This window comes from Nuphar pumila, chromosome 4, assembly GCF_984573655.1.
Source record: "Nuphar pumila chromosome 4, dmNupPumi1.hap1.1, whole genome shotgun sequence".
Taxonomy (NCBI): domain Eukaryota; kingdom Viridiplantae; phylum Streptophyta; class Magnoliopsida; order Nymphaeales; family Nymphaeaceae; genus Nuphar; species Nuphar pumila.
In genome coordinates, this window is record NC_143252.1 from 115370620 (window position 1) to 115383000 (window position 12381).

Sequence of the window (12381 nt, forward strand, 5' to 3'; positions counted from 1 at the left end):
AACAAATATAAATTTTCAAACCTTAAATAATATTAAAAAAAATCTTAAACCGTCAATTATTTAAACCTTATAAAACATACCTACTTATTAGACTCGGATGATTCAATTCAAGAGTCGAGTATCTTGAACACATCTGTACGGTCAGATTTAAAAAGAACAAAAAAAACTCCAAAAGCCCGGTTTACGTGGTTATGTATCTAACCGTCTGTATTCGTGTCTACGTGTTTGCCTAAGGACACTCCATTAAAAAGGCGTGTCCCTGTGACTGAAGTCGGCAGCGAGGCGAAAGTAGGAGAGACAACACCCACCTGGCCGTGCTTCTGCAGGAGCCACGTCGAGACCATCACGCGCCGCGTATCCCAACGCCTCTGCCTCCATCCATGGCTCTCTTCTTCCAGAATTCGCTAAATCGTCTTCTTCCCCCGCCCCCCCCTTCTCCCTCTCTCTTTCTCTGTGGACGCTCCGCGGAGGGATATCAACGGCTCCGATGGGGGAAGCACGTGAAATCGGCGGTGGATCGCGTATTCTTCTTCTCCTTTACCTTTCCTCGTTTGCTGTAGCGGTGGCGTTTGAGATTTGCTTCCCTCTCGATCTACGCTCTTCTCTTCTGAGATTCAATCTCTAGGTACCCGCTTGGAGCGATCTCAACGGCTTGGATGAATTCGAACTTCGATCGTGCTGTTCAGAGAGGATCCGGTGTTGTGTCCTTTCTCATCGAGAGCACGCAGAGCGCTTCCGATGGAAGGTTTTTGAGTTCCTAGGGAGGGAGAGCAGAAGACAACGAAGATCGCTCGAGAGTTTGCGGAGAGACGGAGGCGGTTGAATTCAGAGCGCTTCGCTGATTTTCGACTGTAAGAGCTAGAAATTTGGCCTCATTTACTCTTCTGGTTCTTTTTCCCATTTTTTCTGTAGACTGAAGAATCTGAGAACTTGAATTGCTTGATTTTGGTGTCTTGATTTTAAATTAGATTTTTTTTTAGCATTTACCCCCTTCAGAATGGATTCTGTTCCGATATGTTTTTCTACGGTTCACAGACGAAATTTGAGTCCTGAATCGGTCTTCAGCTTGAAGGTGGACACTTGTGTAGATCAACAACCTCTTTTTCGCTTTTCAGTCTTTAGCTCGTAAACTCGGGCTTCTTTTACTTGAAGCAAGCAGATACGAGGGATTCTCTTACTTGTTTCAGACTCACACTTCAGCTTGATTTCCTAGATCTTAGGCCCCACCTGGAGCAATTCTTGGAATCGTGGGCTGCACTGCAGGAATATTGGATACCGCCTACAGTGAAGTGTGTTATGATGACACTTGTTGCTTGTTCGAATTATGGGCTCCATTGCAAGGAGCTCTGATACCACTTGGTGTGCTGCTGGGTCCCAATTTAGGTCATTTATAGAACCCCATCTGATGGATGGGCGTATGTCTATGCACTGTCGAACTGTAGTGGGTCAGATCTAACAAAGATACGATACAGATAATATAAGACTAACACATACTTGAACACGCAAAAGCATATTTGCTGAACCTATAATTTCCTTAAAATGAGTAAGTGGTGGCCATCACCCTATACTCTGCTTCTGGAAAAGATAGGGAAACCTTGTGCTGCCTCTTACATCTCCAAGAAATTAATGATTATCCAAGAAAAAAATAATATGTGGTAGAAATACGATCATTGGGGTTTCCGCCCTAATCAGAGTCAGGATAAGCAGATGAAGAAGAGGATAAGGATAGTCCTTTTGTTATAGTTCGCATGACATCTTTCATGTGAATAGTAGTAGGAGCATTCTAGAACTGACTTGTACTATGTACAGCATGAGCAATGTCTGGCTTGGTAATAGACAAATATGTTAGTGATCTGATTAATTAACGATAAGGAGTGAGATCTTCCAAAGGAGGTCCATCATTGGTTCTCATTTTAGCATTGATTACTTCTGGAGTCTTCACTTTCTTTTTGCAAGTCAAGTCGGACTTAACAATAATATCTTATGCAAGCTTTATTTGAGAAAGAACATATCCTCGAGAAGAATATGCAACTTCAATCCCTAAAAAATATCTTAGAAATCCAAGGTCAGATCAAAATTGTTTTTCAGAATGTTTTTAATATACTCAATGTCTCTTTTATCATTCTCAATGATGATTACATCATCAACATACAAAAGTAAGATAGTTATGTGATCTCCTGCATTCTTAACAAAAAGAGTAGTGTCAGTATAACAAAAAGTAAATCCAATATCATACTGAAGCGGTCATACCAAGCTTTTGGAGCTTGCTTATGACCATAAAGAGTTTTAAGAGTTTTTTTAAGCTTAAGTGTTTTTTCTTTTTCAATTTAAGACCCGGCGGAGGATCCATATAGACGTCTTCACAAAGATCTCCATTTAAAAACACATTCTTGACATTTAGTTGGTAGATAGGTCATTGTTTGATTGATGCTAAGGCTATTAGAGTTCTAACACTCGTCATGCTTGCAACTGGAGCAAATGTTTCTTTGTAATCAACTCCATATTCTTGTGCATATCCCTTAGCAACTAACCTAGCCTTATACTTTTCTAATTACCTGTTACTTTTAGTCTTTACTTTATAGACCCACCTACAACCAATAGCCCTTTTTCCTAAAGGGATAGTTACAATTTTTCAAGTGTCGGCGAGTGCTTCTAATTCTAGGTGCATGCATCTATCCAATGGGAGTATTGCTTAGCTTTTTTAAAGTTGTAAGGCTCATTATAGGAATTGATCATGATTAGACAAGATCTATAATTTGGAGAAAAAGAGTCACAATATAAATTTTTGAGGAGGTCTAATGTTCCTAGAGGATCATCGAGGTAAGAATTCCTCAACTTGATCATTTAAAGGGAGATTTTGTGAATATATGTCAAAAGCATTTTGATGCTCATTTCCCTCTGTCGAGTATATAGACGAATATCATTAGGATTCTCACTGGGAGAATCATCGCTTTGATGAGAATGGTTATCACAAACAATCTTACTATCCCAAATTGTATCATTAGATTTTTTAAAGTCATCTCTAAGCAGTAAGTCAAATAAAAAAGAATAATCAACATCTTCCTTGGGTTTTTGATGTTCAAATCTATTTTGATCTTCAAGAAAAGTCACATTTCTTGAAACATAAAGTTTAATGTTTTTAACATCACAAGACCTATATCCTTTTTTATTTTCACAATAACCAATAAAAGCACATTTAAGGGCCTTTGGTGAGAGTTTGTCTTGTTCTTGAAAGAGAACAAAGCATTTACAACAAAAGATTCTTAATCTTTTGAAATCCAGAAATATTTTAAACAAATTTTCAAAGGGGAAAACATTTTTTAAAGATGATGATGGCATCCTATTTATAAGATATGTTGCGAAAAGAGCGGCTTTGGCCCCAAAAAAAAGTTGGAATATTTTTAGAGTTGAAAAGAGTTCTTGTGATTTCAATAAGATGTTTATGCTTTCTTTCGGCAAGGTTATTTTGTTGTGGAGTTTTGGGGCAAGATCTTTGATGAATAATGTCAATTTGTTTAAGAAAATTTTGAAATTCTTTTGACATGTATTCCCCTCTGGAGTCTAATATTTTGAATAAGAATAAGGAATTCTTTAAAAGTAGAAAAAACATCGGATTTGTTTTTTAGAAAGTAAACCCAAGTATATCTAGTGAAATCATTAATAAAGACAACATAATATGAATATCCTCCTTTAGATACGATGGGTGTCAGTCCCCATACATTCGAATGTACTAACTTAAAGGGTCTTTTCAAAACGAAGTTGCTATGTTCAAAATAGAACGAATGCATTTTTTCAAGGATTCAATCATTGCATGTAAATTCCCTTTCATTATAAAATTTCTGAAAAATAGGAAAGAGATACATCTTAGAGAGACTAGGATGACCAAGTCTTTTGTGCCAAGTGGCAACATCTTTTGTTTGAACATGATTGCAAAAAGACTTAGATGGTAATGACAAAAAAATCATATAGTATAGGTTTTCTCTTCTATGGCTTTGCCCAATCCGCTTCCCGAACTAGAGTTCCTGCACATAACAATTTGAAGATGAAAAAGAGACACTGCAACCAAAATCGGATATTTGAGAAACCGAAAAAGGTTGAAATTAAGTTTTGAAATAATTCTAATTTTTGGAACAAAGAATTTTTTGTTATTGGTTAAATTGGTTTCAAGAGTTCATATTCCCTTGATATCCAAAGATGTACCATCAGCTGTAGAAACAAAAAATTTGAAAGAATTAGTGCTTGGTTTGTTTAAAAGTGATCCATTTAGAGTCATATGAAATGAAGCACCCGAATAAAAAATCCAAGAAGACATACCGGGAGTTGATGAAAGCACAGCACCAAAAGTAGAAAGTGTGGAAAAGTTGTTCCTCACAAATTGTTAAAATGCTTCCGCAAGTTGTGCAATGGAGTCCTTGATATCTCCATCCATTTTTTAATCTCCATTTGAGTTGCTTGAGTTCTCTCAAACGGAAGCCACTTTTCTCTTAGAACAATCGGGTCTAAGATGCCCCAATTCATTACAATGATGACACACAAATTTTCTTCCACCACTATTGTTGTTATTTTTAAAAAAAATGAGGAGGCTTATATGTCCTTGTATTATTACCCGGTTTATATACCGCATTTACTTCATCAATATTCTTTTTTATATACCGCATTTAAAGCCAAGCACGTTTCTTCTTGGCATAGGTCGGCAAGAATTTCACTAAGAGGAGTTGAAGCCATATGAAATAGGGATCCTCGTAGTTGTTCAAATTCGAGCCTAAGCCTATGAATAAATTGAAAGAATTTACCTCTTTTCATTTGTTCTTGCCTCATAGCAATAGCATTTCCTTTCCATTGAGTTTCAAGGAGAGCAAGTTCATCTCATAGAGGAGATAGAGTGTTATAGTAGTCTCTAATACTTATATCTCCTTGCTTGGTTGCTCTCACCTTCTTTTGGATAAGATCTCTTTGAGTGTAGATACCTTTCATGAAGAACCATGCTTCATTTGCCTTCTTGAATTTGGTTAGGTTAGAACAATTTTTGAGCTCTACATTGTTCATGAATCATGCCAATATTTTGGCATGATTACTTTCTCAATCTTAACTTTAGATTTATATTTATTAATGGCCTTTGCCTTTTCTTCTTCATCCAAGGTTTTTTCCTCATTTTCTTTCTTCTTGGTGAGCTTTAGATGAGGTTCCGAAACTGTATTACATATAAATCCCCAAAGTTTCTTACCTTTGAGGTTGTTTTCCATAGCGGCAGCCCACATCCTATAGTTAGTCCCATTCAATTTAAATGAGAGATCAATCTTTTCTTTGTTGGCCATTATAGAAGAGAGGAAGGAAAGAGGATAACAATGAGTGTGCAAAATACAAGCACACAAAAATAAAAATAAATGAAAGTCCCAAGAGTGCTCAATCACCTAGGGTTTCTCATATCATGTAATGAAGTACTAGTGCAAATAATAATGTCACAAAGTGACTACAACGAATGCACTAGCACAAAAACAAGAAGCCACTAATGGGCAAAATACAATAACAAAGGGCTAGGCACCAAACACACACAATGCGAGAGAGAGAGAGCTTGAAATAAAAAATAATGTATTGAAATGCTATGAAAAACATTGAAGAGAGATGGGGACAAAAGGCCCCTTTTATACACTTTATGGGACCAAGGGGGGCTCCGATAGAGTCATTGGGAGCTCCCCAATGGTCACATTTTGTGACTGTTGGGGAGGGTTCCAACGACTCTATGGGTTGGACCCTCTTGCCCCCTTCATAAATGACAAAATAAAAAAGGAAAAGAAAAAATAAAAAGGGCAAAAAAAGTTCCTACTGGACATGTCTATTTACATAATAGAAAAAGACTAAATTGCCCCTCGTGGGCATTACAAAAGGTAACAAAAGAAATAGTATATATATATATATATATATATATTTTAACAATATTCACTTGAATGTTTTGCACATGAAAAAAGAAGTGCAGTGTTACTCCTGGTGTATGTTGGATGTAGGATTTTAAGAAGGGGATTATGAGATTCTAGGATTCACAAAATCCTAGAACTCACAGGACCTTTAATTCTAATAGTCCTTCGTTTTGGTAAATATTTTAAATTTACTCAGAAATCTTAGAATTTTAATAATCTCTTTTTTGACTGTGCCCTTAAGGTTTTCTAGAAAACCCAGCAATAGTTTGGAAAAGTTCATAATTTATTTTTCTGATCCCTCTGTTTCTCTATAACAAGTAATAGTCATCAGTTATTTTTTTCCTGCAATTCTTCATTTGGCATGCTAATGAAGAAAATTTAGTTTTTTCTTTCAGCAATTCTTTATCAGCAATTCTGCATACTAACAAAGAAAATTGAGATTTAGTATTTAAGACTAGTGTTTTTTCATCCACTAACAATCTAAAGACCTATTGAATAAGTTGGCAGCACTCTTTACGTCGTATGTTAGATCTTTCAACATACATATTGGTTTTTGTTTTGTAGAAATATTAGATGATTCTATATGGTTGCTACTCTGCAAAATACTCGTAATTCTACTTTTTTTTTGTAGCAGCATATCACATGTTCAAAACTTCAAACTAATGGCATTTTGTTATGAATTTTTAACCCATCAATACACAAAGGATTTCATATAAAAATGGAATGAGTATTTTGAAGAAAGCATTCAGATATTACACATAGATTTAAAATGATGCACAATAAATGGCTTTTTTGTACTCATCACATAAATTTCTGTTTAGACGTTTGATCAAATAATTGGCAACCAGTATTTATATCTTAAATTTAGGCAAAATCTTGGTACATAGCCACAAACAGTATGTCCTATTCATAAAAATCTTGCATACACACACAAACCCGTGTAACATGGGCACTTTTGCATCCTCAAAGCACCCGTATTGCACCTGCATTCAGATATTACACACAGAGATTTAAAATGATGCACAATAAATGGCTTTTTTGTACTCATCACATAAATTTCTGTTTAGACGTTTGATCAAATAATTGGCAACCAGTATTTATATCTTAAATTTAGGCAAAATCTTGGTACATAGCCACAAACAGTATGTCCTGTTCATCAAAATCTTACATACACACACACAAACCCGTGTAACATGGGCGCTTTTGCATCCTCAAAGCACCCGTATTGCACCTGCACCCACACTTATGTGACGGGTTCAAAAGTGTTCAATTCTAAAAAAAAACCTTCAAAACTTAAAAAACTTATATATAAAACATGCATCCTTCTGCTAGAGCTGCATTTGACTTGGGAAATTGTAGGTTCTTGAAATTCCTCTTGAAACATGGGATGTGAAGAATCCTGATTTTAGCTATAGAAATGGGATTCCACAAACATCTGGGATTCTAAAAAATCCAAATATTGCCACCGTGCAAGGTTGGTTAGAATCCCATGATTTTTTAGTATCCCAGTTTTAGAATCCTAATCTAACCATATGAAGGAATATTTTAAAGTTCAAAATGCAACTTGGTAGTCCTCCTTTCAACAATATCTGATTTAAAGATGATCTAGTTTTAAGCAGTTGATATGACCAGGGAGTGGCAGGTCTTTCATATGTTTAATGGAAGCAGTTGATATGACCAGGGAGTTGACATATCTTGGGGCAGTGACAGATTAACAGGATGTTGCAAAGGATATGGGATTGGGGGAAAAAGGTCATGATAATGGGTGCAGTTGTATCATCTGCACCATTTGTGATTCCTCCTCTGGTTGTTTTCTCCACTCTGGGGTTCGTGGCTTCTGTTCCTTTTGGTCTTGTGTTCATGGGATATGCTTGTACAGGAAAGGTCATGAAATTGTTGTTAATTAGGAGACCTCGGCTTTTGGCCGGACAAAGCGGTAATTACATGGACCGTATGATCCAAAGATTTGAAGCTAATACTGATGAAAATGATAGATTAGAATATGTGCCAGGAGAAATGGAGAGGGAGATCAAAAGCAAAAATGACAAAGAAAGGGTTGATATTGAATCTGTAGATGATGAAATGTTTCAGTCAGTCAAAGGGAATCCCAAAGTTATCCAAGAAATCAATATTGAAGAGGCAGCTGGAATGGCAGCTGACAGAGTAGCAGAGGAAGGAAGGGCGGAAGTGTTTGATAAGAGAGGTGCTAAAGAGTCAGGGAGAGTGGATGAGGAGACTGAGCAGGAAACAACTGATAGTGAAGGAAAAAGTTTGAGCTGGGAAATGGAAATTGTTGAGCAGATGGCAGGAAGGAATTTTCCTGATGAAGATTCACAGCTGCCCCTTTCATTGGGCATGACCCATGAGGATGAACCTGCATCTTCACCTGGCACGGCAGGTTATTCAGCTCCACCTGCTTCATCCTTTGAAGATTTGACTGACACGGCAGTGACTCCAGCGTCAATCTATTCCTCACTTACAGTAGAGGTTCCTGTGGAAAGGAATGACATGAGCACAGATAGGGCGGATGAGGTAATGATTTTAGTTATATTATCCCTTTCAGCATGCCAATCCACACTAGCATAAGAGTTTTTTTTTTTTGCTTTTTCTTGCAGAATTTCTTTATTTTTTGTGAATTGTACTGTTACCTTTTGAACATAGTGTTATTCATGTTTTTCAAGTTGGTTTTCTTGCTAATAAATGCTGTCTTTTCAGTTTTTCCTGGTGCAATAGACTAAGGTGATGCATGTGTTCTCCCTGTAACTGTTCTTCTTATATATATATATATATATATAAGATTGAGAGAGAGAGAAGGATAACCACTTTTCTAGCTAACCACCAGGTAACCGGACTTTTGAAAGGTTTTTTCCATGTTTTTCTTAAATCTAACCATACAAATGTGTTTTACATGCTTGATTTTATAGGAATCACCTCTTGGATCATCTGATTCCGATACGCAGGTATGTTTTTATAAGGTTTAAAAATCGACGGTCTAAGGTTTGCATAAATATTCAAGGCTTAAAAATCATGTTTTTCTATCAAAAAAACATGATTTAAGTGTCATTCCCTAGTAAATTGACCATGTTGAACACATCTGTAGGGTCGGATTTAAGGAAAACATGAAAAACCCCTCTTCAAAAACTCGGTTAGCTGGTGGTTAGCAACTACCACCTCTCTCTCTCTCTCTCTCTCTCTCTCTCTATATATATATATATATATATATATATATATATATATATATATATATATATATATATATATAAGAATAAGAAAACAGTGACAAGGAGAACACATGCATCACCTTAGTCTGTTGCACCAGGAAAAACTGATGCTAATGAAGATACAGAACTATTGAGCTGGAAATCTTAGGTGCAAGTTGTATCGGCTCGGCTCAATCTGACCACGTGGGTGTGTTCGGCATGGTTTGTGGACTAAGGGTCAGGCCTTGGGATTTGGATTGTGATTAAATTTTCAAAGTAAAAATATGATTTTTTGAGTCGCAAAACTTTGTTACATTGTAGGTGGTTAATTTCTGAAGCCTTTGAAAATCCTACTTGTCATTATCACATGATTCAACATCCATTTTTTACTAACCAAACATTGTGGATCACATCCATAAGGTCTGATCTACAAAAAAATATGAAAGGATATGAAAAGGTGTCAATAGGTCTTTATCTTCATTATAGAGCAGATCTACTGATCAGGCCTGAGTACTTTACAAAGTACGCAGCTATTTTCTGTGTTACACAAAAAATCAGTGTGATTTTCTCTGTCAAAAAATCGCTATGCGGTTTTCTGTGTTTTGTGTAGCTTGTGTAGCTCCAGTACGTTGTAAAATGCTCTGTCTCGATCACTGGTTCTTACCTCCATTCATTAGCACCAAAGCTTTACTTATGAGAGAGAGAGAATGGAACTCTATCGTATGCACCAGAAATATGTGAACATCCGTGTGCACTGAGATTAAACTGCAATTCCCATTTTCAATGATTGTGCATGTAACTGAAACCAAACTTTACCGAGGTAGTTGCAAGGTTTCCTTGTTTGTGCATAACCAGACTGGGTCCTTGTCTAAACCAGCTGGTGTTATGTTGAATTATGTGCATTTCTTTGTGATTTGTACAAATTATTGCTGTATGTATGTCTTGTTGGCATCCCTCGGTCAATCCCAGTGGCCGGGGGGGGGGGTGCACTCAAGGGTTTTACCAACAGGAGGCCAGCCAATGTGCGGTCAGTGATTTGGCGGTTTTCCCCTTGGATCATCACAGAAAAAAATTAGTGTTGTGTATGTTTTGTGATTTGTTTTCACTGCTTTACGTTGATATCTTTTCTTCAGCATGAAGTCTATGAGGAGGACAGAATATGGAAGGAGATTGAGGCCTTGCGGGTAATTGTTGGGTACAAGGAGGCTTTGCAGGCATCCTTCCTAGAGGAGCTCAGGGCGCTCTACGTCTTCACCGGAGTAGAGCCAGCATCTTCTTTTGGGGAATCCCCTGATCTCAAGGATGTGAACGATAAGCTTCAGTACCTCAAGTATGTGGTTGGAGTTAAGTAGGCATGAATCATCTTTAAACAATATCAAATGTACTCTCTTTGATACCTATCTTGGTCATGAGGATGTAGGTGTGAATATGAATCTCTCTCTCTCTCTCTCTCTCTCTCTCTCTCTCTCTCTCTCTCTCACACACACACACACACACACACACACAATCATTTACTTTGTTTAAGTGGAGATGCTTGGCCATGGTATATGTATGTAAGCTGAGCTGGGTTCCAGTCGCCCTCTATGTCATCCACCGTCTTCATACCCCTTTTAAATATTATGTTTATGCTACAGGTTGTTTTGATCAAAATCTAACTTTATAGATGGATTTGGCATGGTCAATTTAATAAGAATCGACCCTTTGATCATATTTTTATGAAAATTATGATTTTTAAATCATAAAATTGTGTTTTGTCAACCGTTAGATTTTTTAATCACCAAAAAAATCCAACAGACAAGTCAGATTTGGGCAATTTATATGCTGATTTTCACTAAATGAATTAGAGCTCACAGAGTCCGATTTGTTCAAAACAACGTGATCAATGAAATCCCAAGGAGGGGTACGAAGGTAAGGATGACATAGGGGATGAATGAGATTGATTTGATGTAAGCTATCTTTGCAAGTTGACGTCAAGGATTTCACATCTTTGAAATGAATTTTTCAATGTTTTTATTTTATTTTTTGGATAATCCAAGGGAACCAACCCTCCCCCCACCAAATCACTTATGACACATTGGCTTGCCTCCCTCTGGTTGGAAAAACCCTTGAGGTCCTTCCTGCCTAATGGAGAGTTTCCTCAATTTTGTTTTAAACATACGAAAATTGATCATAATGTCCTTGTAAAGTGGTGCATTTTTTTTTAAATGCCTTTAATTTGTGGAAATCTCCCTCTTATTCTTGACATTGTACGACATTTCTGGCCTTTTACAAATGTGGTACGATCGTAGCAAAAAAAAATGTAAATTGTCACTCAAAATATGTGAACTTAGCTAAATGCTTCTGACGTACGATCATATTTGTGTGTTCCCAAAAATGTTTGGAGTCTCTTTTAACTGAACACCTCCAATATAGCAGGATCTTCACAAATAATTTGTGCAAATGTCTTCAAACTGCGTGAATAACTTTTATCTTTTTTTTACAAAGTATGTTTGCAAGTATTGCTTCAAAAATTATGTTTGTGAATGTTCAAAATTTGCAAACTTCTTGTAACTAAACACTCTTAATGTACATTCCTAAATATGCCATGCTCTTCACAAATAATTTACGTGAATGTCTTCAAACTGTGCGGATCTTCATTAACTATATTTTTTGACATATATTTGCAAATGTAATAAGACTTTTGCAAATCATGTTTGTGAATGTCCATAAAAGTGTGGATCTCTTTTAACTAAATACTTTTGACGTATGTCGGCAAATGTATTGCAAATATTCTTACTTTCACATGCTTTTTGATTCATATATAAAGTCTTTGTATTTTTTTTTTACTATTTGTTTTTCATTATAACTTTAACCCTTTTCTCTTTAGAATTATAGCACTTTTCTTGCTCTCATTTATGATGATTCTTGCAAAATTCATTTTGCAGCATTTCAACGAGGTTGCGATATTTTTTTTTTAACTTTCATGTCTTCTGATTAGGTCAAAAGGTGAGTTTCACATATATATATAGTTGTATTTTAAGTTTTTTTGTAGATATATGTATATAATTAATAGTCTTTTATTTGTGTTTGATTGTTGTTGTGAATGATTTATGTATGTTTGTCTATGTTTTATTTAATATTTGACATTGAAATTTTTTTTTAAGGTTGACTATGCTTAGGGTTTTTCATAAATATATATTTGTTAGTGTTGTAGACAATTTATGTTTTTTGTTAGTTTTTATTTAATATTTAATGGTTTTATGTTGCTAGTTTTTTATATTTATGTT

At 36.0% G+C, this 12381-nt stretch overlaps 1 protein-coding gene across 7 annotated transcripts; it reads left to right on the forward strand.

The window, feature by feature from the left end:
* Positions 1-282: 282 nt before the first annotated feature.
* On the forward strand, positions 283-10562 carry LOC149840710 (uncharacterized). Of its 7 annotated transcripts, XM_090003271.1 has the most exons (4): positions 283-521; positions 626-851; positions 7548-8447; positions 10249-10562. In XM_090003271.1, the coding sequence occupies exons 3-4, from the start codon at positions 7635-7637 to the stop codon at positions 10465-10467; spliced, it is 1032 nt and encodes a 343-aa protein (XP_089859397.1). In that variant the 5' UTR covers positions 283-521; positions 626-851; positions 7548-7634; the 3' UTR covers positions 10468-10562. The 7 variants fall into 7 exon arrangements, with proteins under 7 accessions (XP_089859397.1, XP_089859400.1, XP_089859399.1 ...); XM_090003274.1 differs by having other exon boundaries at positions 283-851; positions 7525-8447; XM_090003273.1 differs by having other exon boundaries at positions 283-851; positions 7535-8447.
* The last annotated feature ends 1819 nt before the right edge of the window (positions 10563-12381 follow it).

What these genes read in the sequence shown, in the direction of transcription:
- LOC149840710 (XM_090003274.1), top strand. Translation starts at nt 7,635, where the DNA reads ATGTTGCAAAGGATATGGGATTGGGGGAAAAAGGTCATGATAATGGGT. An exon ending in GCACAGATAGGGCGGATGAG is followed by an intron (nt 8,448 to 10,248) that starts GTAATGATTTTA and finishes TCTTTTCTTCAG; the next exon opens with CATGAAGTCTATGAGGAGGA.